General features: G+C 45.1%; 1 protein-coding gene across 2 annotated transcripts in view; it reads left to right on the top strand.

The window, feature by feature from the left end:
- Positions 1–3,336: 3,336 nt before the first annotated feature.
- Positions 3,337–27,678, top strand: part of FGFRL1 (fibroblast growth factor receptor like 1) — a 163,062-nt gene continuing 138,720 nt past the window's right edge. Inside the window, exons 1-2 of one of the 2 annotated variants that reach the window (XM_062493320.1) lie at positions 3,337–3,401; positions 4,117–4,226. In XM_062493320.1, the coding sequence (XP_062349304.1) occupies positions 3,337–3,401; positions 4,117–4,226 (175 nt within the window). Of the gene's footprint in view, positions 3,402–3,974; positions 3,986–4,116; positions 4,227–27,678 lie in introns of those variants that run through there. The other variant, XM_062493321.1, reaches the window with a different exon arrangement.

Raw genomic sequence — 27,678 nt, forward strand, 5'->3', positions numbered from 1 at the left:
GCGAAATTTGAAAAGCCATGGTCCGGAGACAGGGCTTTGGGGACAACTGGGATACAAATGCACTGTTAGGCTGCTTCTCAGGCCATGTGGAAACACGTATTTCGTTGCTTAGCATTAATTTTTGTTTGTCAGCTCCAGAAAGCTGCTTTCCCACAGCCTTGTCTCAGGACTGTGAGGTGCAGGAGCAAACTGGGGCCGTTGACTTTCAGACTACTCAATCATCCTGCAAATTACAGCCAGCCCAGAAGAAAAACACAGCTCTGCATGTTTCCTTTTTTAGGTAGAAGTGTTGGGAAAACAACATGAGATTTCGTTTCTGATAAAGTAGGAGCTGTTTCAGGAATATTAATTATTTTTCTTCTATCAATATTTTACATTTATTCCTCAGCTATGGTGTTGGGATTGAGATGGGTGAAGCCTACAGCATGGTTTCAGACTTTCTTTCAGGCACTCATAAGCCCATGAAAAAAAAAATAGTGCTGACATTTTGATGTCAGAAAGTTTTATTTTTCAGTTGCTTTAGCCTGGTGTATGGAAGTTGTGGGCTCCATTCCCTGCTCCATGTAATCCCTTTGCAACATCACTTGGAATCAGATTCTTATAAAGCTTCTGTATGTCTGAGGAAGGAGCTTAAAGGGCATCTGAAAGTGTTGAGGCACCTGAATAATTTTTAACTTCTTGTGTACCACCTCTGTAATCCTCCATCTCCCAGAACTTCACACTGGTGGAAAGCTGCAGGAGAGATATTGTTGCTTTACTGCAAGGAGAAATTCTCAGTCTGGGAGATGTTGGCGCCTCCAAAAGCACACATGTGATTTTCAATAAGGAAGTGAGGATGGAAGGAGTGGATCCACCAGACGAGTTTTATCCTCTATGTCCAACCTGAGCTGGGTGCTCAGTGATGGGCTTTGGCACAGGTCTTTTCTTCCACAGCTGGAAGACCCAGAGAGAGCTCACCCAAGTCTAGACAGTCTGAGACAAGATAGTCGTGGTGTATCTGGGATGTAAGCCTTGGTCTCTGCGCGTGACTCAAAAAACAAGATGAGGAGCAGGAGCTCAGTCAGGTCCCTCCAGTCTGGTGGGAAATCTGCCCATGAACCAATGTCCTACATCTTCACCAGAACTGAGGCTGCTTTGGACTTTAGTCTGCACGGAAACAGGTTGTGTAGACAGTTTTAGGGCTGGATCACCTGTGTGGTGATGTCCTTGGGACAAAGACCTTGACTCCTTTGGGGTGCAATGGCTGGAAAATGTTACAAAGATGTGTTTTATACATCACCCCCTGAGATGCAGCATGAAGCTGAGTTCTCATTCTGGTGCAAGTCAGAGTGATTTTATCAGAAGGAACGGCATGAACATGACCATGTAGGTTAGGTCCTGAAGGTTTCCCTCAGTCAACACTGTTTTTGAACTCAATGAGGCTGAAGTTATTGCCTGATACGAGGAGGAGGACTCCATCTGGAATTTCTCAGCTGAATTCACTTTAATGATAAAAATGATGGTATAAATATGTCAAATGCAAAAACAATGTTGTCAGCCACTTTGTTTCTGACTCAAGGGGTTTATATGTTTAGTCTTACATGTTTTTCACATTGATTTTGTGTATCAAGATTTAATGTTGTCAGGAACCACTCAGTAAAAATATTTAGTAATAACAATAAAAATACAGGGTGTGATTTCATAATACTAACAAAATGAAGAAGATAGATGCTCAAACTAATTCTTGGCTGGGGTTTAGGCATTTTCCTGGTGTCTATCACATTGAACTAGTATTGAGACAACTTTGTTTTCAAGGAGGTCTTCATGCTGCAGCATATCAAGTAAGAGATCTAAGAAACTACAACATCAACAGTAATGATGTTTCTTTTGAGGCACAAAAAGTTTAGCCATTGAGGCAGTATTTTTTCTCGTCGTTTGTTTAGTCTGTTTGGTGAATTCTGCCAGGTTGGTTTTGATCCTGCGTGAAGAGCGATTTGCTCTAAGAGCGGATGCATCAGCCCAGTCATGTTTGAAAGTAAATAATAAATAATTGTAACAGTTAATATAAGGAACCGACATCTCCACAGTTCATTTTCCACTTGGTTTAGTTTAGTTCAGGCCAGCTTCTTTCTGGCATCATTTGCACCCACGCCGAGAGATCAAAACGGGGCAGCCGTCCCCCGTCTCTCCCCCACTGCTGGGGCTCTCTCTCGGCCTGGGAAGAGAGCTGCTTTGGCCGGGACGCGTTCTGGGGTGCTGGGGGCTGCGGGCTCGGAGGTCTCCACCGCCGCTGGGCTCGGGGAAGTGCGGGGAAGGGAACGCTCCGGGGCACGGCGAGGGCGGCAGGGCAGCGCCGGGCTCGGGAGCGGCGCCGGGAACCGCGGGACGCGCTCCCCGCTCCCGGCGCACCGAGGGCTCCGCGGCCGCCCGCAAAGGGTTAAGGGGAGCGGGGCCGGCGGAGGGCGGGGGCTGCCGGGGGCTCCCGGGGATTGGTGCGAAGTTTGGAGCGGGGCGGCCCCGCACCGCCCTCCGCGGCGGCTCGGCCCCCACCGCCACAAAGCCCTGCAGGGAAAGTTGCTTTATCGCCGGTTTCTCTCTCCCCGGCTCTCCCCCCCCCCTCCCCTCCCCTTCCCCAGCCCCTTTCCCCTCCTCCCCTTGCTCCTTAAACGGGATTCCGGCTGGGCGAGCCGCCGGACGGCATCACCGGGCATCCCGCGGCGCGGAGCCCCGGAGGCTCTGGCAGGTCCCCGCTGTCCCTCCCCGCACACACACGCTCAGCCCGGCCCGGAAAGCAGGAAAAAAAAAAATTAGAAGGTTTCCCCCTTTTCCTGACCTCCTCGCCCGTGACTCTCGAGTGGAAAAAAATCGCCCGCAGGGGCGAAGTGGGGAGGTTGTTAAAAAGCCGGCGAAGGGGCAGAGCCGCTCCGTGGGGAGGGCACCCCCAGGCATTCCTCGCCACCCCGGGGAGGGGGGGATGAGGTAGAGGCCGGCGGCGGAGCGCCCGCCGGGCGCCGTGGCCGCGGAGGGCATGAGGCGGCGAGCGGCGGGGATGGGCTCCAGAGCGCGGTGTTAGAGCCCGGCAGCGGCCAAGGTAAGTGTCCCCCGCTCCGCCACCCCGGGCCGGGACGCCCCGCCGGGGCCGCGTAGCGCGCAGCTGGGAGCCGCCAGCGCAGCCCCGGGGCGCGGGGCAGCACCAGGTGGCATCGTGTCCCCCCGCGCGTCTCTCCCTTCCGCGACCCCGATTCCCGGCGGTGAATATCCCGTTACCGCCGGCAGCCCAGCTCCGCCGCCCCCCGCTCCCGCTGCCCGCCGCGAACCGCGGGGCGAACGAGGCAGCGGCCGCCTTGGCTTCGCTGGATGCTGTACGCGGGTTGTTGTGTGTCCTGCGGGCACGGGGTGTTTAAAACGGGGAGTTTACAAGGGTGAGGAATCCAGACAGTGTTTAGAGAGTGAGAGTTTTAGGAGGAGAATAGGGTGTAATTAATGTAAACCTGATCTTCCCAGGGTGTGCGTATCGCAGCGAAGGCATCTTCAAGGATCTGGGTAATTAAGTGCGGTTGCTCTTTGGGACGCACCTCTGGAGCCCACGGAAACAAGTGGGGCTGTTGGTGGGGGGAGCGGGGAGTGGAAGAAGAGGAAAGGAGGAATCAGTGCTGTGCAGAGAAGTCTCGGGGTGGAGGAAGGCGTGTACCCAGAGCAGAGCCTGGCTGAGGGGCACTGGAGCAGCAACACAAAGTTTTCTGGGCTGCTGATGGGAGAGGTAACATTCCTCCTCCCCCTTCCACCAAGTTCCTCCGCAAATTGTTAACCTGAAATCCTGTTTTATGGCCACTTGCTAGTGTTTTGTTTGCCTTCCAGACTGGTTCTGTACAGGATACCAAAGAATTATGCATTAACTGTAAACTTAGAGGAGCTTACTGGCCTCAGTGGGTTCTTGATTTATATCAGGCTAAAGCAGAGAGGAGGGCAAAGTTTTACTCACTGAGCACCAAGGAATGAATTACAAGTACGTTCCTCTTTCATTTGCCGTTTCGTCTTGTCAGACTTCTCAGTAGGATTTAAAACTCTGCAAAGTTGAGGGTTGTTTGGGTATTTCCCTCCCAGTAACTATTTTGCTCTCCTTTTTCCTGCCTCCAGGTCTGAGAGGACAGTAGCCTGTGCGAGACGGCGGGATCTGGTTTTCAAAATGGAATTGCAGCTGGCGCTCCTTTTTGCAGGGATAATTGCATTTTCGGACTCGGCGAGAGGTAAGGGGACGGCGCTTGGTGCAATCACCCTGTGACTCTCTCCTTTCCCTCTGCTCCGTGGGTTCCGTAAACACCCGCGGCCCGGAGGAACCCCCCCCAGGGGAGTTGCTGTCAGCAGGGACTTGTCCCCTGCACATTTTTTTATCTGCACAGAGGTGCAGGCTCGTGCCCAAGTGTGGAGCCTCCTTACCTGCGTGGTTCGGGGCCGTCATTCAGGATGGAGCGCGGTCACTGTGGTTTTGCTGAGGTCTGTTAGGCACAGGTGAACTTCCAGGGGCTTTTCTTGTGCCTGTGCAAAAATACACAGAGAGTTTTAAAGAAAAGGAACTGCATTCCTCTGTGGATCAGAAATACCTCTACCATCCTGTAGTCCCTCTGGCTTCTGCCCTGTGTATTCCCACTTACAAACTAAACAAACACATCCATCCATTAACTTCCCCGGTGACAGACAAGTGACAGTTCCCAACAGTGAGAGGGTATTTTAGCACTGAGGCTCCAGCAGTTGATCAGATTTCAATAAACAGGTTAGCCTTCCAGAGGCAAATTGAGATATGCTGACCTGGGAATGATGGAGGTAGGAAAAAAGAAGTTTCTTTATGGGCAAAGTGCTTTTAGCAAAGCTCTGGCATCAGAGTGCAAGGAGTGGTGGTGCTTCCTGCACTTTTGCACGTGTTGTACCTTGGTGGATCCCGTCCTTAGAGAGCCTGAATGGGAATCCAGGCTTCCAGCTCCCCCACCTCTGGTCACAAAGTAAGAGCTGCATTGTTCCACGAAAATGGGGGTACAAGTTTAGGATGCAAATTCCTGACAGAGTTTCATGAATTGTTGTGAGACCTTCAAGCCATACAGCACGATGAGCTTGCGAATTAGAAGGTTTAAACTTGCCCTTCACTTGGGCTGTCCAAAAATAAATCTTGGGGGATGAGGGTGCCAAAGGAGACGGGGAGCATTACTCTGAAACCCCAAGTTTGGTTTAGTGCGCTACATTGTTTTTTTTCTTGTAGGCATTGGCTCTCAAGCAAATATTTTATGGAGGCAAAAGCACTATAAAATGATTTGGCTGGAAGCTGAATGAAAAAGAAAACAGTATATAGGCTGTAATTCCTGCAAGTCTGAATTCCAGGCAAGGCTTACAATGGAGACTCAGTTTAAGTTGTGGGCGATGGGCAGCAGTTTATGAATTAAGATGACTTCATGGATGTATGTTATTGCAATGGACCTGAGAAGTTGGTGGAGTTCCGTAAAAGATCTGAAGTGGGCAGGAGAAGACAAAAAGATTCTTGTCTCTGATGTGAGCTGAGTATCGGCTGCCTTACTGGCTGACCCTGTTTAAATTTAGTTTGCAATTGTCTTGCTCATAGGCTATTGTCATGGGAAGTAGTGACAGAAATTTAACAGCAGTAATTTCAGGACACCGTTATTTTTCCTGTGGAAAAGTCATTTTAATATAATTTTGTCAGCATCATATTGGTAATTGGGTTATTTGAACACTTTTCAGAGCTGGAAGAAACCATCCTGTAAGCGTATGGAGAAATGGTTCTGGTAATCTAAAATTATCTGGTATCAGAGGTTAAAAGCCAGGGCCAAACCCATGAGAAGTGTCATTCATTCATGTGCTGATTTAAGAGAGGGAAGGTAGAGAAGAAAAAGGAGACATTGCTGTGAAAACAGACAAAATTCTGACATTTAAATTCTACGTTAGACCTCCTTGAGGAGGAGAACATTTTTTGATAGTGAAGGAGGTAGATGGAAGATCAAACTTGTGAGCAGAGATGAGACACTTCCCAGAACTTTGAAATTTTGTGCTGACAAATATCTCCAATTGTTAGGTGTTTACATTGGGAAAATTTCAGATTCTTGGAAAAATGTGCCAGGCTTTTCATGCGCCTGCAGAGTTTTTCTGAACGCCTCATAGGAGGGCTTTGGCTGCTGGAGATGTGTAAATGTTACCTGCTACAGTTGCTCAGGTTTTATAGGCAGTCCTTCAGCCAAATCTCAGCCTGAGGTCACGAGGCTCTTCTCTGGAGGAAGAAGGGCTCTTTGTTTTGGTCAAACAGCATTTAATGTCGGTGTCCTGATTGCAGTTTAGACGTGAGTGTCCTGAAGTGTGCCAGCACCTCCTGCTCTGAGGCATCAGAAGTTTGAATAGGTGCTTGCTGGCTGGCAGTCAAATGAGGAAGGTGGCTGGGAGGCTCTCTGAGAAAGTGATGTTCCTTCTTTTCTACCAATTTTAGGCAAAAGTAGGTTATGCTGTAATTAGGGTGTTAATTTGGAGCTGACTGAACGCTGTGCCTGTGCTCGGGGTAGGGCTGTGCCGTGGTGCATCCGCACAAGGGGGCAGAGTTAAGTTGCCCACGCGCTCCAGTTTTGATATTTCCTGACAGTTGAATGCTCAGCTGCAATCTTGCATTTGATGTTACATTGTATTATTTTTACATCTTTATTTAGGTGTCACCTTTTAAGGCAAAGGGCCCTGCAGGAATGACTGATTTGATTTATGTGGCAGGTTTTTTTGTTCCCCACCTCTCAGCAAAAAGGGGCATTTTTCCAGGGTCGGATTTTTCCAGAGCCTGCTGGCTCTGTCCCACCAATGCATCTCATCACTGATGTGGAAGACAATGTAAAAAATGGAATATCTAAGTAGACCAAGAAACTCTTGAGGAAAGAGGCAATACTTTTGAAGAATCCAGGCAAAACAGAGAGCAGGTGTGATTTTAGAGGTACAGGTGGTTGAACTGTCTGTGTTGGAAGGGATGAGGGGTCAGATAGCTCTGGCTGTGTTTGTACCAATGTGTTTGAGGTTGAAACTGAAACACTTTGAGTAAGGGCTTGTGTACACCTGAAAATGCACTGGAATAACCCTTCCAATAAACTTAGTCTGGAATAATTCTCGGTGGCCAATCTTATCCAAGGCTAAGGATCTCCTGAAGGGAGCCTGTACCAAAAAAGTCTTCCTCGGGAGCTATTTTGGTAGATATCCAAGCCCCTTCTTTCCCTTGTGGCTCAAGACTAGAATGCCTGTATGCTCAAAACCCACTCTTGGAGAACAAAACCTGTCTGCTGTGGTTTTCTAAGAAGGACTGAGCCTTCCAGCTGACAGCCAAGGCGTGGGGCAGCTGCTTCAGTCTGGTTCCCAGCCGCGATGGACAACGTCTGCTCTGAACCTGGGATAACAGCGCAGGTCCAGTGGCTCACCCCTTGTGTTATTCCATTGTTGCTCTCTCCAAGCAGCCCCATACTGGGCATAAAAGTCTTCAGTGTCCTGCCCTGGCCCTCCTCTGCAGGAATTAATGCCATCTTGGGTCACTAACCTTTAGCGACTATGTCCTGCAGCAATGTAGCTCCTGCCACGCCACACCTCTGGTTGGACACAGGTAATACAATCTGATATTTTCCTGCCTATGTTATCTCAGTGACAGACAACGCAATATTTGTTCCAAATCTGTCAAGTTGCCATCATATTCACGTTGGTGACCGTATATGGTAACATTGGGATGTGTCTGGCTTGGTCCCGTGGCTTAAGCAAGATTTTGTATGGTATGTTTAGAAGTTTTTGGTAAGAGCAGTAACCACTCTCCTGTTAGCAAGTAAACTGATATTCTGCTGGAAACTAATTAGTTTGGATGTTGTTTTCATTTTAGGTGCATTGCGTAGGGAGGGGAAGAACGGGACCTTAATTGCTTTCTGTTCTGGCACTTCTCTGTGCGACCTTGGCTTGCAGACCTGCTTGGTGTCTGCTTTATAGGGAATTTGCTGATTGGGCAAGGGTTTCATGCAGAAATAATGTTATGTGCCATTTTGGTTTGTCTTAATATTGGAGAAAAGAGAATAGGATGCTAGAGGGTTTTTTTATTTCTTGGAAGTTGAGTTCTTCGGTCTGATGAACAGAATTCTCATTCTGTGACTTTGGGGTTTATAAGAGTGAACTTTGTGGTTTATAAGAGTCCTTCAGTAAGCACAGAAAAGATAAATTATGGTAATGTGGGAGAGATGGTTATTGGCTTCTGTTTTACGCCTTTATTCTTGTTAGGTGGTTGTTACCAGATAGAGCGATTAGGTAATTTCTCGCTTGTGAAAGAGAAGCATGTTCAGATCTAACAGCCTGATTCAGATTTTATGGATTCACAGCACATCTTCTGGTGAAGTTTGGGGCATTTTTTGGATCTTGTTATTGGGGAACTTGCTCATGAATAATCTGTCAGCATGACTTGTACCTAGAGTCAACATGACGATCTAAGAAAATCATGGTTATTTTTTTAAAGGCTGGTTCCTCCCTTTTTCTGAGGCTGTTGGTTGCTTTAAATTGTGGCTGAGTTTAAACATAAAATTCAGTGTGTCATACTGGAAAATTAGGGTTGATTTTATTTGTTTTAATTAGGAATATTACATAACTCAGTGAATTGCTCAAATGCATCGAGATTTTTCCCTAAAGTTTTATGACTCTGTTTTCCAAGTCCTTATATTTCTTTGACCTTCATTAAAAGATGCAAGGAGCAAATCAAAATGTGTCTTTTCTGGGATGAACTTGCACACAGCAAAGGCTGGACTCCAAAGCCTGATTCTTAGCCACAGAGACAATTTCGTATGCCATGAGGTGGTGCTTGAGATATTACAGGAAAGTGTTTTTTTCAGGCAAAGAATATCACTCTAAATTGAAAAAGAAGTGACACTTGCTAGCAAGTAGGAACTCCCTGTTCAATATTTGGGGCCATTGGTGCCAATTTATTAACTAAAGCTGAAGTTTTTAATTTGACATGAATTTGCTGATCGAGCTGATCTTTTCCAATATCCTTGCTGATAATTCCTTTTTGAGTGTCTGTCTCACTATGAGTGATGCTGATACATCTGAGCGTAGATCACTCATCATGGAAAAATGTGAGTGCAGTAGAGTCTGCCTGTGCATTTTTGGATTAATTACTGGAAGAGATAAAAATTTCCACTAAAAGAGGAAAATAATGATGCAGACATCCTCTTGTGCCTAGGCTGAATTAAAAAAAAAAAAAAACAACTCAACAACTTTAGTCATAGCCTTATTTATTCAGTGAGATTGGAACTGGTGCAGCTGATTTTCCTAAGATGTGAAGGTCCTACTTGTGTCTGCAGTGTCTTGTAAAACCATGCTGCCAAAAGGATCTGTGCAAATATATCCCAGCAGTAAAGGAGTTGGTGGAAATGCTCTTTTCTCACATTTCTTTCATTATTCTCCTCATTTTGTCTTGTTTCAAGTAATTTGTCTTTCATCTGACCTCTTCCTGTATTTTCTGGTGGGCTGCTCAAGCTAAAATGCATCTGATATTGTTTGGAACATTTAATTTGGATTTCTATTCCTTATCTTGTTCTCTGTAACCAGCCTTTACTTTGAGCATTCTCTAATGATAACGCCCCCATACCTATATAGTTGTGTTCGCCTGTTCTAATCTTTTGCAACAAAGTGAAATGTTTTTGGTCATATAAGGGACTTTTTGAGAGTGGAGCCAGTGTGAATGCCGAAATTGCAAGACCTCTGATGCAAGTCTGTTCAGTCTGCTACTCTTTCATAGCAACTGTGGTACTATGGTAAAAGAAAAATATTTCCAAAAGCAACCTTAATTAATCTAATTGTGCTGTCCTGATGTCGTATGAGATAGGCAGATGCAACCCATGCCAGTTGTGACAGGTTAGGACCTGATTCAGAGCCTCTGAGTGTTGGTGCTGTGACTCCTACTCACTCCCATAGGCTTTGGATCCATCCCTAAAGGATGAGTTTCACAGATTATCTGTGATAGCCACCTCCTGTGTGACAGCAGAGGGGATGTGGGCTAAGTGTGCCACTTGCCTGCTTGACTGCACGGCTTGTACTCACATTTTTTATACTAGAAAAGCACTTTTTGCTGCTGCTGACTTCCAGTTCTGGCTGGTGGGTGGAGTATGTGCTGCAGGGTCTGAAAACGATTTGGGAATTCACTGCTTAAGCTTTGGGTTGCTGCAGAGAGGTTTGTCCCCAAAGATAGAGAGCCATCCTGTGGGCAATGTTCTGGTTGTGGAGGGGCTGAAGACTTGTCTCAGTACTATTTAATGAGTGAGTGTATGCTGTTTGTTGCCAAATCCATTCCCATCTCTGATTTCCCCCCCCCCCCCCCACTTCCCAGTCACTAAACCTAGGCTGTGTGGAGTTTGGTTGGTTGCTCTGATTCCTCAGTGTCCCCTTTGTATCACAGCAGAAACAACATCCTGCAGTGCTGTGAGGAACCTGACGTTGTTATTTCATCCCAGCCACTCCAATTTTCGTGAAGAAATTCAGCCAATAACTCCAGGCTACTTCTTCCATTAAGTGTTCAAACTTAATTTTGAGCTTCACTAAGGAAAGAAGGAAAAATGTAAATTGGGAACAGAGGCTCCTTGGAGCAGGTTAATGTTTCTCAGGATGGCTGCACCTCTGTGCTCAGCTTCTCTACAAGTGTTTTCCAGCTTGATGGGACACAAAATGATTTCTTCTCATATGTGGTAAATTTATTTCATGAGAGATTCACACAATCTTGGGTATCCTGTCAAGTGAGTAGTGCAAGAGGTATCATACCCTAGATGCTACTTGGGTGGGTATTTTAGGAACCATCAGTATTTGTGCCTGTGAGATAAAAACACAGCAACAGCAGACAAATAGGGAAATGTGGACTTAATTTGTGCAATAGGAATTTCAAAAAATTCGTATTCTCCTTGCTGGGTTTGCTCCACACACCCCCCAAATTGATGACTTTAAGACTTAGGTGTTAGTGTGGACTGGCACAACATCTCTGTGGTAACTTTGGGCTTGTTAGCTCTGCCCAGGATACTGGGAGAGGGAAAAAACTGGAGAGGAGCGTGGAGGGAAGTGTGTTAGCTAACGTCCAAGAGAAAATTTAGTCCAGGTTAATTAGTGCACCCATGCTCTTGAGGCCTGCTGGTGCCTGGGAGAGGATCTCGAGCAGGCAGTGTGTGACTCTGAAGGGCATGTTGGGATGCAGCTTTTCCAAGTCTGTGCTGTAGTTCTCTTGTCTCCTGTGTCGTCCCAGGTGCCCCCACGTACAGGTGTGAGACTTGATTGGCTTTTGACCAATATGTGGCTCTGAGTAAAAGCCTTCTAAAAGGGGTGCTTTCATTGTGCTAGCTACTGTTTTAGTATTGCTTTATGTGGATTTTAATCTCCTTTGTTCTAGACAGAAGTGAATGGGGCAAGGCCAAATCAACCACAAAGGAGGGAAAAGGGAAAGCTGTTCAGACTCACCAGTCTCCCAAAGCTGCACAAGCCAAAGTACTGGAGTTAGGCTGCTGTAGATGCTGGAGCACTGTGAACAGGTTCCTTTCTCTCCTCCCTCCTCTCTAGTGGATTTGTGTGGAGTAACAGAAGTTAATTTTCTCGGTGGTTGTTCTCAGATCTGTTAACACAGATCTGTGGCTGATCTGTATCTGCCGGTTAAGCAGTGGCAAGTGCCAGATGAGCAACAGGTGTATGAACTGCGTGTCAAGGATGGAAGAGTTAATGAGTAACAGGATGAACCTCTGAACATTGTGGAATATCTTCCCAGGGATATTTCAGACTCTCCGTGGAAGGAAGGGTGCTGCTTTGTCGTTGTCCACTCAATGTTAAACTGGTGGCTCTAACTCCTGCAGGGTGTGGGTACCCTTCAGAGAGAGGGTGCTGTGAGCCACCTTGCTCAACTTCTGGGTGAATCTAAATCTTCCCTGTTCTTCTGCAAACTAACACAACATTTTGGTGGCAATAACAGTGTCTCTTTATTCAGATGAGTAATATTGAAAGTGTTTAATGTATTTTTGGGCTGTTTGAAATGGAAAAACTGGGGAGGAGTTGACAGCTCCTCTAGCATATGGAGATCAGGCTCCATGCTCTGATAAAGCATTTCATATTTTAATGTTCGGGGTTGGATTACAAAGGTGATAGTCCCTTTAGGTTCAGTGAGTTGTGGTTGAGTAGGTGTGAGTAGGATTTAAATATATAATCCTACCAGAGAGCAGAAACTGGAGCCTTGTAGGACCAGGCTGAGTTTCAGTTCTGTGCAGGGTGGCACCACACCATGGGAGGGTTCATAATGATCTGCAATAGTTAATATAAAACTAGAATAACAGATCAGAGCTGATGAGTATCTTTCCTCCTCCCTGCTATTCCGAACCAATCAGAAATGCAGTATTGCCAGGGCTAATTTCATTACGGGCTAATGAGAGTGAAACTTGCAACTTAATCATGGCCAGGACAGTAAACAGGTGTTTACTTTTGGTTTGATTGACAAGGAATCATAAACCTGTTAGGGAGATATTTGCATATGCAGGGAACTGGCTTTGGACAGATGATTACTAATTAGTGGATTTGTTCTCTGAAGGTGTTTGCCACTGCTCTGAGTGCACAGCTATTGTTTCTGGGATACAAAGGGGTACAAAGAAGTAGTAGAGGCTGGTGAGAGCATTTTGCTCAGGAGCTGCAGAAACCGTAAGGTGGGGATGGGTCAGTGTTTTATCTAGACCAAAGTCCTGCTAGTATTCCTAAGGCATAATGCTTTTCCTGATTTCCTGCCTGCTCAAACAGGAGTAGGCCAGAGGATATGGAGGATTTCAAGCAGCATTTTGTGATGGTGGTGTACACAGGTTTATTCTTGTACTTGGAAATTCATTGGAAACACCAGACTAGTAGTCCTTGTATGCAAATGGTAAAGTAGCCTCTGGATATTTAAACTGAAGTTAAATTCAGGGCTCTCCTTCCCGTGAGTATTCCTGTTTGGAGGAGGATTGTAGATTCACAGGGTTAGGAATCTGTCCCTTACTTTACTATCAGTACCAGAGAAGAAAAGTACTGCAAGGTGCTACTCAAAAGTAGTCATAGTAATAGACCTGCATATTTATAATAATTATGACTATTTATTGAGAGTTTCCAGTACATTAAAAAGAGACCCAAAAAGTGCTGCTCAGCATAGGCAGACTGCCTCTTCTAGATACTGTCAGGAGATAAAGCTTGTCTTTCTGAAGGCCACAGACTAAATGGAGTTCCAAACTTATTTTTCTTTTATCCTAGAAAATCCAATAAATCCAGTAAATTCTTTCAGTGTGGTCTTCCAAGAGTTTTTCAACTTGGTCTGACTCACAGATTATTTGAGTGCCATTATAGACTAGGGGTCAAGCAAGTTAATTCCCAGAAGAGTATGCTGCCCTGTTTTCAAACTGTGCTAATCAGGGTTTTGAGTCAAAGCATGGCAGTTTGCTTAGTGAAATTATTTTCCTGTTAGAAAATCACAAATAGGCTCTGACTATTCGTGTTGGCTTTGGTCACTGGAGCACTCACATCACATACAGTGCAAAGCCCGCAGGGATGCAGTCGCTGTGGATCAGGGCACTGGTGGGGGCTCATTTCCCATTTCACAAGATTGAACTCGTGAAAAGAGGCTGAAACCTTATGAAAGAAAAGAAAGAAATTGTTGCTGTTACATTTCCACCTCCAGCGGGACGGCGGGAGGGCTGTGTGGAGCCTGTCTGAGCTGTAACGTGAATGTCCTTCCCCAGAGGAGACATTTGGTGGAGTTATTTGGTTACCTCTCCCCCTCACCTTTTTGTAATGGACTCTTGTTTACTTTTTCCTCCTCCTTTCCCGAAGCTTATTAGCACTGTTTAGGCAGAGGAAATGAATTAACATAATTTACTGTTGTTTAGAACAAGACACATTCCCTGCATGTATGTATGCACACGCTGGTATTCGCCCTCCCAGCGCTGTGCAGAGGGGTGTGTTTACAGAGTCTGGCTCCATTTAGGGAGAACAATACCCTGATTATAGAGGGCAGCCTTTTTCTTTCCAGAAACCAGAAGGAACCTTCGCTTCAAGCAGCTACTGCCCCTTGAAGGTGCAGGCGTTGTGAGCTGCTGGAAAGGGGGGAATAAATCTGTTGTGGACACAAACCAGCAGCATTGTTCTCCACGGAAGTTGGTTTAGGGCTGGGGGTGAGGAATGGTGTCGGGATAAACCAAATGCCAAGTGTAAGATCTACCGGCGTGCAGCGAGGTGTCATGGCTTCCAGTTTAATTTTCAAATAACAGCTGTGAGACTTCATGGGGAGTTATTTGGTGCTGCTCAAGCTGAGGAGGCTGGGTGGGAAGAAAATGGTAATTGAGTCTCAGAGTAGTTTTGGATGGGCTGAGTTGGGTTGAAAGATGCTGTTATGTGTGAAATGCCAGTCATTTCTAATTGCAGTCATGCACCTGTGCCTGGTAGATAATGCTGGAGCCATGTCATACGGAGCATTTGCTTCACATGATGTTGAGAAAGGTCAAGCACTTGGTTTCTGTCCTGCTGAGTTGGGTCATTAGATGCACAAATAGGACCCCCCTTCCTTTGCCTGACTGCAGCCACTCAGATCCTGGCAGTAAATCCTTCTCAGGTGTGATTTCATGGCAGCTGAAAATGACTGAACTTGACCCCATCACTGGCCTGTCCTTGTCCTCCTTTGCTCCCAGCCTGGTAACTCATTTGTGCCAGGGGAAGAGCTCCTCTGACCTTGCTGTGGATGTTTCATGGAGGAAACTTGGGCAGGAAGCCAACCTGGAAAAAATATGATGGTTTAAATTCTTAGAGGAGCATGGGCTGAGCTTGTGGAATATCACAGTGTCTCCACAGGCACCGAGTCCTTTCTTCCATTCCCGCTTACGGCAGGAAGGCTCAGTACTTTGAAGGACTGGATATTTATGGGTACATTTATAAAATGACTCTTTAGGAATCTCAAATGCATCAAAGTCCACAGGGCAAAATGTAACATAGCCTGGGGGCAGCGAATGTGAAGACTGAAAAGTCGTATTTGGCTCTTGGTTCAGCTCAGGGGTAGTGCATTGCTGGAACTGCTGCACTGAGAGATTGCATCTTTCACACTCTACATCATGACAATTTTCTGTTTGTCTGAATGATCCCTTGAAATTTGGAGGACTTTCTAGGGAAATGGGTGATATCTTCCTTCCTCTGTCTGCTTTTGTCTTCTGAGGCAGAAGGATCATTTTGGTGAAATGAAAAATGGCAAATGAATTCTGTCAGTGTTTGCTGGCCCGCCTGTGGCATTGCCAGCCGCAGGGAAGGAGCTGCTCCATGAGAAGCACGGTGGACAGCAAAGGTGGCAGCAACCAGTGCTTCTGGTGACCAGGTGTTTCCTCTGGTCCAGGCACAGTGTGTGTCCACCCTGGAGCCAAACTGAATGTGGGATGTTACCAAGACATTTATCCTCAAGCTTGGCTTTTTCTCTGCAAAACTTCTGACTACTGATACTGCTTCAGCAGGTTTCAAAAATAAGGCAGAGAAAACAACTTGGGAAAAATACTCCTCGTGGGTGAAAATATTTTTCCAAGGAGGGTAATAGAGCCAGCAGGCTAAACAGGTAATGCTGCAGGGCTGCATCAACAGCACTTTTAGGAGATTTCTGGAAGGGGCTGTTTATGTTGGCCAGTGAGATGTGGTGCAGGAGTTCTCTCCAGGGATGATTGACACATGTCTAACCTTCTGAAACATGACCCAGCACCCTGGAGAAGCTGTGGCTTTTGCCTCTTGATCCAGTTTTTAGTAAAGGGGGAAAGATCCTGGTGTATGTATCAGTATCAATATGAAGGCTGCTGGAATTACTCTGTTTTGGAAGACTAAACTCTGGTACAGCTGTGAAAATTAGAGCCTGGTACTCAATAATAACTCTACCTATTGAAAGAAAAGGATTTTTTTTTTTCTTAAATATGCTTTAAAATCTGCCGAACCTTCTCATACCTGGACAATGGGTCCCTCTTGGGCCATGCAAGAGAGACAGGTGTAGGTTCCCATGCTGGCTCATGGACTGCAAGAAGGACAACAGGAACAGGGCAGTAAGAACCACTCCAGGGTCCATCCCTGGATCTGTGATGGCTTTAGCTGAGAGTGGGAGGGTGTGTGGTGATCTGGGGAAAATGTGAATCTTGGCAACAGTCCCTGATTCAAAATATCTGGGAAACACTGGGAGGTTAAAAATACATCTTTGGGGCTTCTTTCTCCAGAAGGAAAAACAGCATCAGACTTTAACTGAGACAAGTGTTGGAAAGGAAAAAGGCAACAGCTTAGTTATCAGACACTAGCTGAAACAACAGCAGCGAGGAATAACCCTGAATGAATTTTAATGGCATTTTGATTTGTTTCTTTTTCTTCGTGTACTTACAGGTGCTTTCCCTTTTACCTCTGCAAGGGTAAGGCAGATAAAATAAAGTGCAAAATAGCCCCAAACTGAACACCCAGTAAGTTGTCTGATGGAGATGAAAAATGCTGCAATGTAATTGAACAGGTTTTCTGCTGTAATTTACTCAGTGTTAAAACTGACTCAGGGACTTCTGTCTGTGGCATGTGTTGGAGGGTATTTACAAAAAGGTAGAGCTTGAGGGGGACTGCAGCATCTAAGATATTTAATATTGCTCCCGGAGAGCAGGTCAGCAAGTGAGCAGTGGTTTCGGTTGGTACGATCAGCACAGCATAAGGCAAAGTTGTTATCATAGCTGGTGTGGTTTTATTATTTTTTTTTAGATTGGGGTTAGTGCCTGGAAGTCCTCATTGCACCAAAGTGCTGTTGCTGTGGCAAGGGCTGTCAAACTCAGAACAGACAGCTACACTGTTAAATTCAACAGCTCTTTGGATAGACACTTTGTTTTACTCTAACAAAGGGCCCCTCCAAAACCAGACCTGTTGGTCAGCTGAATTTTATTTACTGTGTACCCCTCAGAATGGTGAGGTACCTTTGTACCCTGTACAAAGCTGATGCTGCCCTGACAAGGATTTCTTGCTGCTGCTATGATAAAGACCCACCAGGCCAATAATTCTGTCCCCAAACCTTTTTTCAGTGCCCAAGGTGAAACAGATTCAAACATTTGTTCATGCACAAGCTGGAGCCTTGTACTGAGCACCCACCATGGTTCATGTGAGTGAATTGCAAGTTCAGTTGTCCCCTCTCTGCTGGGCACAAGGTATCATTGACTTCAGGGAGACATGTCATTACACCATGCTTATTTTTTTATGGAAACAACCACCAAAAAACCTGAAATGAAAGAAAAAATACAGAGATTATTCAAGCATAATTACTGTTATTATCATCCTCGTCATTATCTAAGTGTCTTCATCTGTGCTACCAACAAGGTCTGACTGCTCCTGGGTGTTGCTCCACGTTCTGCTGGAGCCCACCATGGGTTTCCACCTTCTAGAAAGGTGGAAAGAACAACCAACCTAAAATCTTGGAGTAGATAAGAGTTGGGAGAGGCAAATTTTCACAGTCACAGAAAAACAGAACTTCCAAACTATTTCATTTTCCTTGCAAAGGCTTTTGGTGGTTGTTGAAAGGGCATTTCAGTGAAAAAGGGCCAAGCAGCCCTAGGCAGAACCAACACCCTCAACTGAGGAAGATTTTTTTTTTCAAACAGCAGTACTGTTAAGCAGTAATTAAAGTCAAATAAAACACAGAAAATAGTGTATGACACATCTATTTGAATTCATCCCAGTTTGGATCCACTGAAACCCATGTAGCGCAACACTGGAGGCACACAAAGGGAGGTCCAAACACAAGGATTTCAATGCACTTTTGCAAGTAGAGAAGTCTCTGTTCTCAGACACCATTTTTCCAAGTGTTAGGCCCATAGTACTTCAAGCACCTGGAGATTGCTTGTATTTAAAGAAATACTTGCTGAGGACCTTCCACTCTTGCAGTTCCTTTTGCTTTGTTCCTCTGCCTCCCTTGCAGTGTTATCGTGGCCAAAACTTGAAAATAAAATGAAGAAAATGGTCATTTTGTGACCCCAGCTGTGTCACTTCAGTGAGGACTCTCTGGGAGAGCAAAGATCAGGTCAGAGGTAGAAAGCCACTCACCCTCTGTCAGAGGCATTTATAATGCTGGGGTAGCTCTCCAGGGAATGTCTGACTGTCTGTCCTTCCCTCTGGGGTTGACAAGAGGCTGATTCCTTCTCCCAGCTGTTCTGTCTGTCACATTACAAATGAGAATCTAAAAAGCAGCCCTTGGCCTTGAGACAGCTCTTCTCTTGCCTACTTGTTCTACTCATCAATTAATGTCAAGCAAAGGTGTTTTATAATTATTTTATAACTTTTTCAAGAGCAGGACCTTCATGCCTTTGCATAGGAAAAGTCCAACTCCTGTGTGAGGTGGCTGCCAAAACGCACAGTGAGGTATGTGTAGAGAGCAAACAGAACTTTTGCTCTTCATGAAAGAAGTGCTCCTTAACATCCAAATTCTTCTGTTGAGACTTTATCCAAAAGGAGCATCTTCTTTATAAGTGAACATGAAGACAAAACATCTTTGTCTTCCCCATGAGGGCAGTGGCACTTAAGACCAGAATCAGTCATGATCATAAGATCTTCATCCATTTCTGATGAGCTTGAAAACCTGGTATGAAGAGCTTTGGTATGGTGGCTTTGCCTGGATTCTATCCTAATTCCATTACATTCTCATTCCTGATGTGAGCAAGGAGCATTGTTCACCCTTGTAGCTCTTGGCCTGTGCAGTGGGTGTGAAGCATGAGGAGTGAATTATGAACAAATAATTAAAAATCTTACATGGCAGTGTATTTCCTGAGAGGGAACAGCAAGACGACAGTGGGGGCTTTCAGACTATCTCTTACCCACTCCCCCTCTCCTCTTGTACCAACTTCCAGCAATTCGGCTGCATGTTTTTTTAGGAACTAACTTCCACCCAAAGACTCCTGAATTTTTCTTAAATGCTCGGTTCTGTCAGAGCTGATAAGGCAGCAGCCAGCCTGCAAAGATAACGCATGGTATCAAGGCTGCTTGGGTTTGTCTTGATTTGGATTTTTTAGCAAGCATTTGACAGATGCTGAGAGCTGTCTGGAGACTTTGTGTTTAGTGTGTCCCCCTGCTTTTCTTTTTGTCTTTGGTACCAAAATTCTTTTAGGTTGATTTGGAAGAAAAAAAAATAAAAAAAGGTCTGACGGAGCTGGGGAATTAGTGGTTTTTACTGAAGGGAGTGGGGAAGGTGGGCAGTGGGGGCTGGATGCAGAGGGTGGCTCTGGGATCTGTTGTTTTGATGTCTCCACTTGGAAAATATTCCCCCCAAAGAGGGTTTAAACAGAGTGAAGAGCAATACAGTCACTCTGTATGCCTGATCACTGGTAGGAATGTGTTAAGGTGTATGAAAACCTGTGATTAATTGTCTTCAACTTCCCCCTGACTCCCACTCTGCATTTCTTGTGGAGTTGTCCCTGTTTGGGCTGCTGGCTTTTGTTAACCTCTGAGGGAGTGTTTATGCTTGGCTTATGTTAACCAGAGGGGAACATTTTCCAGTCAGAAATTGATCTATCTGCTGATGCTCATAACTTTGTATTAGGGAGTTTGGGGAGCAAAGCAGATGTGCATAGAAGACGTAGCCCATGCCCTTACACAGAGATGCCTTCTGTCACCCTTAGAGTGAGATATTAGGGTCCATTTTTAGCCCAGGTGAGCCCTTGGTGAAGGAACGTGTTCCTTCCATCTTCATAAAAGGACAACATGATAAAAATTTTATAATGAAATGTATATAACCCAGAAACATTTCATTATTCACAGCATCATATCAACTGAAATCCTGTAATGAAATTCCTATGAAATTTCAGTGGACTGGACTCTTAACAGGTTTCTTCTGTATCTAACCTACTTAGTTACCTGCACATGTTCCTCCATGCTCACATCTTTGTAATGACCCCATGTGTCTCCAAGTTTTGTAGAAACATAGAATCCTAGACTGGTTTGGAAGACTCCTTAAAAATCATCTTGTTCCAACCCCCTGCCATGGGCAGGGACACCTTCCTCTAGGTTGCCCCCTCAGCTTGACCTTGAGCACTTCTAGAAGTGGGGCAACCTGTTCCAGTGCTTCACTACCTTCACAGGAAAGAATTTTGCCCTCTGTCTGATGCAACTCTGTGGGTGGTTGTACCATGGGTCAGATTAGGACATAGATATGACTGGAAATTCTATTTTAAAAAAAAAAAAAAAAAGGAAAGTCTAAAAGTCATGGTATAGCCCTACAGCACTGGATTTTATATACCTGGCTGTTGCTCGTGGTACCTCTCAGGTGGTTTGTGCCAAGCAGGCTGTTACTTGCTGATATTTAATATTCATTGTTTTGTCAGTGGTGTTTTACCATGGCTGGAATTACAATGCCAAACTAAGTCCCCTTTTCAAATTTCAATGCAATTTGTGGACATGCTTTAATTAACCTTCACAGAACTGCTTGGAGGAACATATTTTATGCCTGCAGTATTGTGAAGGCAACATAGAGAGGGTCAGGAGTGGTATGGGAGCCCTGGTTTTGTTACGTGCTTCTGCAAATCTTTCTTGCTCTTTAATGTAACCTGTCGCATATGAAATTAATTTCCAACATGCATTTGCTTACAAAATAGCATTCTTCACATCCGAAATCTATAGCAGTAGAAGAAACCACTGCCAGATGTCTATATTTATAGAAAACCGGCATGTTCTGTCTGGTGATGACAGAATATTTCAGTGAATTTATGAAGTGCTCATCTTTTAAAAAATATTGAAATCCAGTCAATATCAATAGAATCCTCCTTTTCTTATTTTAACCAGCAGAACATGTTTCTTTAGTAGATAAAGTACTAAAAAACTAGAAAAAAAGCTTTCCCTACCTCTCTGTCATCATTGGTTTGTTTGTTTTGTTGTTTTTTTTTTTTTCCCCAGCTTCACAGACCTCGTTTTAAAGGGACATCTCTGGCTTTAAACAAACATTTACTAGAATCTCATACAGCTTTGGCTATATACTTCTTTATCAGGCTTTTTTACTTGAGAGATAACTGCTCATGAAGCTGAAAGAATAATTTTCACTCTAACAGTAGCTTATTTTTCAGTTAATTATTTTGAATGAATAATGAATTAATATTTTCAATTAATAATTTTTAACGTTTTTCAGTTTTCAGACCGAGGTGTTTCTTCTGCTTAGATGGCCCTCTTTTGGGTTGTTATCATGCAAAGGGTCTCACATTCGAATCTGAATCATTTGAATGTTAAATTTGGATCAAGCCAGAAGTGTTGGAGAGTGCAGAAGCCCTGGCATGGCTGGTGGCTGCTGTGAAGCCCATCAGAAATAGTGTCCTACAGACAGTTCAGTTGTTTTCCAGATTGTCTGTAAACAGCTCTATTGAGCAACTCAGTGCCTCAGGGTCAAGGTTTTTGCTTATATTCCTGACATGGACACTGGGGAGTTTTCAGAACTCAATTTTGCAGGGTTCTGGACAGATCCTGGTCAGAAGGTGCTGTTGGAAGCCAAGGCTGCATACCTGGCAGTAAATAAATGGAAGAGATTTAGATAGGTGCCTTTACATATTCAGGTAACAAATGAGGAGCTGTACAGAAATGTAAGCAAGAGGGGCTCCTTGTGGGATTTACCACTGGAACACAATTGCTAATCTGTGCAATCTACAAATCAAATTAATTTGGTTTGCTCAGGCTGTTGCTCACACGATTGCTAAGCACAGTAGCTTGAAGGCAATGAGGGTTTGGCCTCCCAATCTCTGCTGTGTATTTGTTTTTTCTGCAGCAAATGCCTTTGATATATGTAAGTTATATTTCCGTACATTACAAATGATAGATTCCTCCCCCATATCCTGTGACAGCCTTCCCTGGAGACAGACAGTCTGTGTTGTTTTAGTGAGATGGAGAAAGATTAACGGGAAAGGTTTTGCTAGTGTTTGCAAAGACTTTTAGCAAAAGGGAAAGGTTTGGATAGAGGATTTAGTGAGAATGTAAAAGCATTTTTGAAAACTCCTGCCTGCCCACAGGTCTCCCCTCACTGCCTCCTCTCTCACACTGCCTTCTGCCTGCAAGGAGCATCGGGACAGTCCAGAGGAACCCATGGGCTTGGCCCCCTCCCTGTGCTCCTGCTCAGGCAGAACGAATCCCATTGCATCTGCAGGTCTGCGGATGATTTTCTGGTCCAGCTAAGCTGCTGCATTGAGTTTTTGGGTATGCAGGGAGCCTCTGCACCACTGGGGAGTGTGAGGAGGTGGGTACAAGTGGGGAAGGGGCTCCAGGGGATCCCTTTGTCCTCTCTTGGTGGGCTCACCCCACCAAGCATGGGAATGCTGGCCTGCAAGGTTCCATGAGAAGTGTTCAGCTCATGGATAAAATAATTTATGTGCCGGTGTCTGGGCTGCCCTCACAGCTGATGGGGATGTTGGTAAGTAGGGCATTGAGCCAGTATTGGCCATCTCTCTGCAGACTGTAAAGGGAGTTTAACACCTCAGTTTAGATGTGCCCAAGAGCTGAATCCTGGCCATATTTAAGTTCCTGGGATAGCTAATGGTGATGCTGCAATGGTCATATATAGCTCATGCATATCTGTATATAATTACTGCACTGCCAGTAATTAAAGCCTACAGGTGAATCACAGGCAAGTCCCCATTGAGCTTTTTTCCTCCCCAATGAGTTTTTAGAGCTGGATAGGTTCTATCTTACTCCATAGCTACTTAATATCCTCAGCCACTCTTACCTGGAGCCCCCAGTTCCCCCCTGCCAGGTGTGCCTGAGGACACATCACAGTTAAACATCCAAGGATGTTCCTGCAATATGTTTTGGTCACTGTCCATGAAGCAGCTGTGTCTGGAAGTTTCACACACAGGCTCCTTGCTCCTATGTGTGTAATATGTATTTAAGGGAAGAGGTGGTTTTTCCTTCCTCCTAGCAATCAATTTATGCTCCATATTGGGAAGGATTGATAGCCCTTGGGGCTTTCTCATCACCATGCAGGAATTAGCATCACAAGCAGGAGGGGCTCAGAGGTCTGACCTGCAACCTTGTGTGGTGTTTTCATTGTGAAGTACAGACAGGATGTACAGTAAATTAGGTTCAGGCAGTTCTGCTTGCTGAAAACAACATCATTTCACTGTGACCCTGAAACTTTTTTTTTTTTTGTTTTAGAGTCCTAGCAGAGGGACTGTATCTGGATCCAGGAGGAGGAGTTGTGGGTGGTGGATCAGGAGCTGGAAGCAAAATTTTCATCTCTGGGTTAGTGCTGCAAATCATGCCCTTGCTGACAAGGCTGGTGACGCATGCAGAGGACTTGGTGCCCTTCACCTTCACCTGATACAGGGCTGATAGAGCAGCTCCTGCTTCATGTGAACTGGAAAAGATGGACACCATGGCTGCAGTCCCACTGTCACGAAAGGAGGCATCCAGTCATGGCAGCAGTTGGAAAAAGCCACCAACAGAAAGTGCTCTGTGCAGAGCCCCAATGGTCCCTTCAACAGTGGGAGGGAGAGAAGCTCATCCAGCCCCTGCTGTGCTGCAGAGCAGGATTTATTTATCCCACTCTTTACCTGCGTGGGATTGAGATGCTTCATGCCCTGATGCTTCATGCTCCTGTAAAGAGGGAGGAGGATCCCTCAGGTGTCTCTTCTCTTTGTATCTGAAGTTAGAGGTGAAGGAGGGCTGATGAGATCTGTTTTTAAGCATGTTTTGGTGTAAATCTGGAATGGCTTCTCTAAAGTGAAAAAGGAAAGGGTAATTTAAAGCCAAATATATGTGAATTTACCCTCAGGCTTCAGTGAGAGTTACAAGGATTAATATGTGAGGCAGACCATTTCCTTGCACAGACAAAACTTTTCTTTATGGCATGAGATTCAGCTCATTGCAGAAGACTCAGGTACCACCAAACTCCTCTCTGAATGGGAGGCATAATGTCTGTAGACATTGTGTTGCCTGTCTGTCTGCACAGGGAGAAGTGTCATGGTAAGTGAATCCATTACTCAGGATTGTTGATATAACACCTTTTTCTACCTCTGAAAGAAACTTCCTTTTAGGTCTTTAAATCTGTGTTATCTTCAGCTCGCTCAGTGTAATTGAGGGATTTGGGGATTAGAGGATGGAGCTAACTTCACTGCTGCTTTTCTGCATTTTTGGAATGTGAGGGCAGAGGCTGGGGGTGGAATGGTTCTCGGGTGTGCAGTTTATTGGTGTGTCTTTGGTAGAGTTTTATGGCTTTGTTAAAAGACGTTGAGCTGTATGATTTATTAGCACTGCAAGAGAGTGTATTAATGATTATTTCACATTCCGTGAGATCTTAGTGGGTCCTGCCCATGGGAAGGTCAGAACGAAGGGGCATTTGACATACTTACAATAACAACTGATAACGAGCCTAGAAAATAAGTAAGTTCCTTTGACTTCAGGGTGCGTTATCTTGCAGCAGATATCAACACAGCCTTCCAGAGGGAACTGTTGACCCTTTGCTGTGTGTTGTCAGATCTCTAAGAAAGTGCCATGGCAAAACCTGCATGCTCATGTGCCCTTGGAAGTGGTTTTACTTGCTTAGGAGCAGGCACTCCAACATCAGCAATTACTCCTGGCAGATGTAGCACTCTCTGCTAAGCATGCAGGATCATGGGGTTTGGTTGGGAATGAACAGACCCAGCTGGCATGAAAAAGGACTTGTTAACATTTGTTTTTTCTTTTTCGGGGATATTCTCTAGTAAAAGTCAACCTGGCCCATTTGGTGCCTTCCATAGTTAAAGGGCCAGACCCCAGTCTGGGTCTGGGTAGTTCTCAGGTTCATACCTGATCCATTGACTGTTTCTGGTGCATGTTCAGAGTTCTCTGAAACACACGGGTGTTTTTTGATTGTAAGTTCTGCATTGCACAGCAGCTGAAGCTTTAAGAAAATCAGTGATTATTGCAACTCTGTTAATGAAAAACACCCAAACACCTGTTTGCAGAGAACTCCATTTAAGGTGATGGCCACCCAGCATTGTAGATCTGTTCTGTTTAGGATTTGGTTAGGCTGTCTCAGAGTGACAGCTGTCTGTGGGTCAGCCTTGCCCTTCCAGCATCTGTACTGGTGGAGATAAGACAGCAATCACCCCTCAGCTCTCCCTGCTTCCAAAGCCGATTTTACAATGTTTTTTTAATTTTTCACAGGCTACTGCTGGCCAAGCGGAAACATTCCTTGTCTGTTATTCATGGGCAGAAATGCTTGATTAGGGCTTTTCTTCCTGGAAACATCAGTGAAGTTGATGCACTGGATCCTCTTCCACAGATAAGATTAAGAGCATGGAAATCGGCACACTTCTGGCAGTGGTTTTTACTGGCTCTGGGTGGTAACTGCAGAGAGGGTATTTTGGACAATGAGAAATTTGTTCTATCATTTGTCAGGCACCATTCGCTGGTGGGTGGTTCTGGAGACAGAGAACTCAGCAAATTGACATGGATTTTTCTCTTTTCCACATTGTTTCTTTGGCTGGCAGTGGCTGTGAGGGTTGCTGCTGTGAAGGGAATGAGTCACTCGTTTGAAGCAATGACAAAAAAAGGTTCTGCGTGTTCCTGTCGATATTAAACATGAAGCTGTGATGTTGGTGGTTTCCTTTTCTCTTACTTTCAGTGTATTTGTTTTTAATATCAGGGAGGTCAGGAATTCATGTTTGCTGCCTTTGAGGAGGGAGGTTTTGGGTAGTCTCTAGCTCTTTCTGGCTGCCCATCCCAAGCTGCTGCCATCGAAGCACACTGGAGCCTGTCAGCTGGGGATATTTTCAGTTGCTGTTTTTGTGGGGAACCTGCCTGAGCTTTCAGCCTCATGGATCTATTTTACTTCATTTGTTTTTATTCAAGTCAGTGACCAGTGCAGCCCTGGAAGGCAGCCAGGCTTTATTTCATGGCATTACAATTTGAAGGATGCGAGGATCAGCGTGTGCCACAGAGTGGCTGGTCTGTCCTGCCTGGCACAGAGCTGAAAGCTTCATCTGCTGGATCTCTTATGGGGGCACAGACTTGTGTTTGATTAAATCCATTCTAGCATCTCTCTATATGATTATTTCCCTGCAGGCAAGTAAAGGATATATAGGTGAGACTCATATCTGGTAGTCTTCTCTCAATAAGCAGGAAACCTAATTCCCAGTTTTTCTGACAATAATCCCACTGACTTTACCCCAGTGACTTTTTCCTCTCTAAAGAGGTGTCTTGCTCAGGAAAATGCTGAAGTGATTCTCCTGGTACAGGAGGACTGGTCCATGAGAAAGCTGCTTTTCCTGCCCAGTGGTGATGTAACAGACTGCATCCTCCTCTCTTTCACTCCCCACAGGTAAATTTTCTTCAGAGTAGTCACCTGGGGAGCACATGTGCATATTTAATATAAGATACAAATCCAGCCAGTGTCTTGTAAGCGCTTCTGTTGTCTGCTGGTTCTACTAAAAGCTGGAAGAGCAGATTTCACTCTCTAAGTAAAACTGGTCGCCTGAGGGGCACAGCTCCACCTGACATCAGCAGCACCCGATGGTTCCCCCATTGTTCTTAATTTTTCTGTGTCTGTAATTAAAAAAGCAAAACCATCCCATCCTCACCCCCACAGAGACCATATGTGGAAGTGACTCTCTGTGCTTGATGCAAATGCAGAAAATGTGTCTGAAAATAGATTGCAAGTGATGTAAAAGCTGTGCTCATCAAAGGAAAAGGCCAACCCAGTTTGCCCTCGTGGTTCTGGAAGGGATTTTGTCTTGTGCAGAATGTGTTTCCCCCTCATCCCCCTCCTCTCCCTTGGAGCTGTAAGTCCCCTTTTGTTGGGCCACTGTCAGTGGAGCTAAATCCTGGAAACGTAATTTATTCAAAGTGCTCCGCACACATGTAAATGGGCAAAACTTATTGACAGCCGAGTTAAAGTATCTCTTTCTTCTGCATAACAAGGCACTTTTGCTGGATCTTTCAGCTGCTGGCTTTGTTCCTCAGGCGGGTGAAAAGAGCTTGTGGGGGGAGAAACAGGCACACAGGGAGAATGCCTGGGGTGTGTGCTGTGTGTCTGCACAGCCACAGATTTGTGTGGGGACAGCCTGGCAGCACCTCTCCCCATGGAAGGTGTAGGATGGCACACAAATCTCAGTGTGTTATCGGTATAAGAAGACACTGTCTGTGTCCCTGGTCCTTTGAAAGGCTCCAAGTGGCTGTATGTCCACCTTTAACTGTGGGAAATGACAGGTCCCAAAAGGATCTTGGTATTTGTCTATTAAATTCCAAGCACACAGCAAATTCAGCTGAACTTTTTGCTGCTTAAGCACTACTCTTTCCTCCTCCATACAAGGCCTTGAATTAGCTAATTAAAATCTAGGGGAGAGAGGGAACAGCCTGCAATGGAGTGAACTCACAAGATTTCTGAGGTCATTGCTGGTACAGAGTTCCCTCACTTTGTCCCATGAAAAGATTTTTAAGTATTCATTGGAAATCTCCCATGGATTTAACTTCTTCCTTTGTTTTCCTTTGCAGTAAAAGCTTGATTGAAAGTGGCTGTGGCAGCAGTAATGCCTGGCTGAGTTTGGAGAAAACAAGCTCTAGGCCCATTTAGATATTTCATTTGAAAGCAGCTTCCATTATCTCCTGTTAAGAGCTGTGGTTAGTAAGGAGCAGGGTGAATGCATATGTGTGTTCATCCATTATGACTTCTTTATCATTTTTTTTAATCTCTCT

This window comes from Cinclus cinclus, chromosome 5 (assembly GCF_963662255.1).
Source record: "Cinclus cinclus chromosome 5, bCinCin1.1, whole genome shotgun sequence".
NCBI lineage: Eukaryota > Metazoa > Chordata > Aves > Passeriformes > Cinclidae > Cinclus > Cinclus cinclus.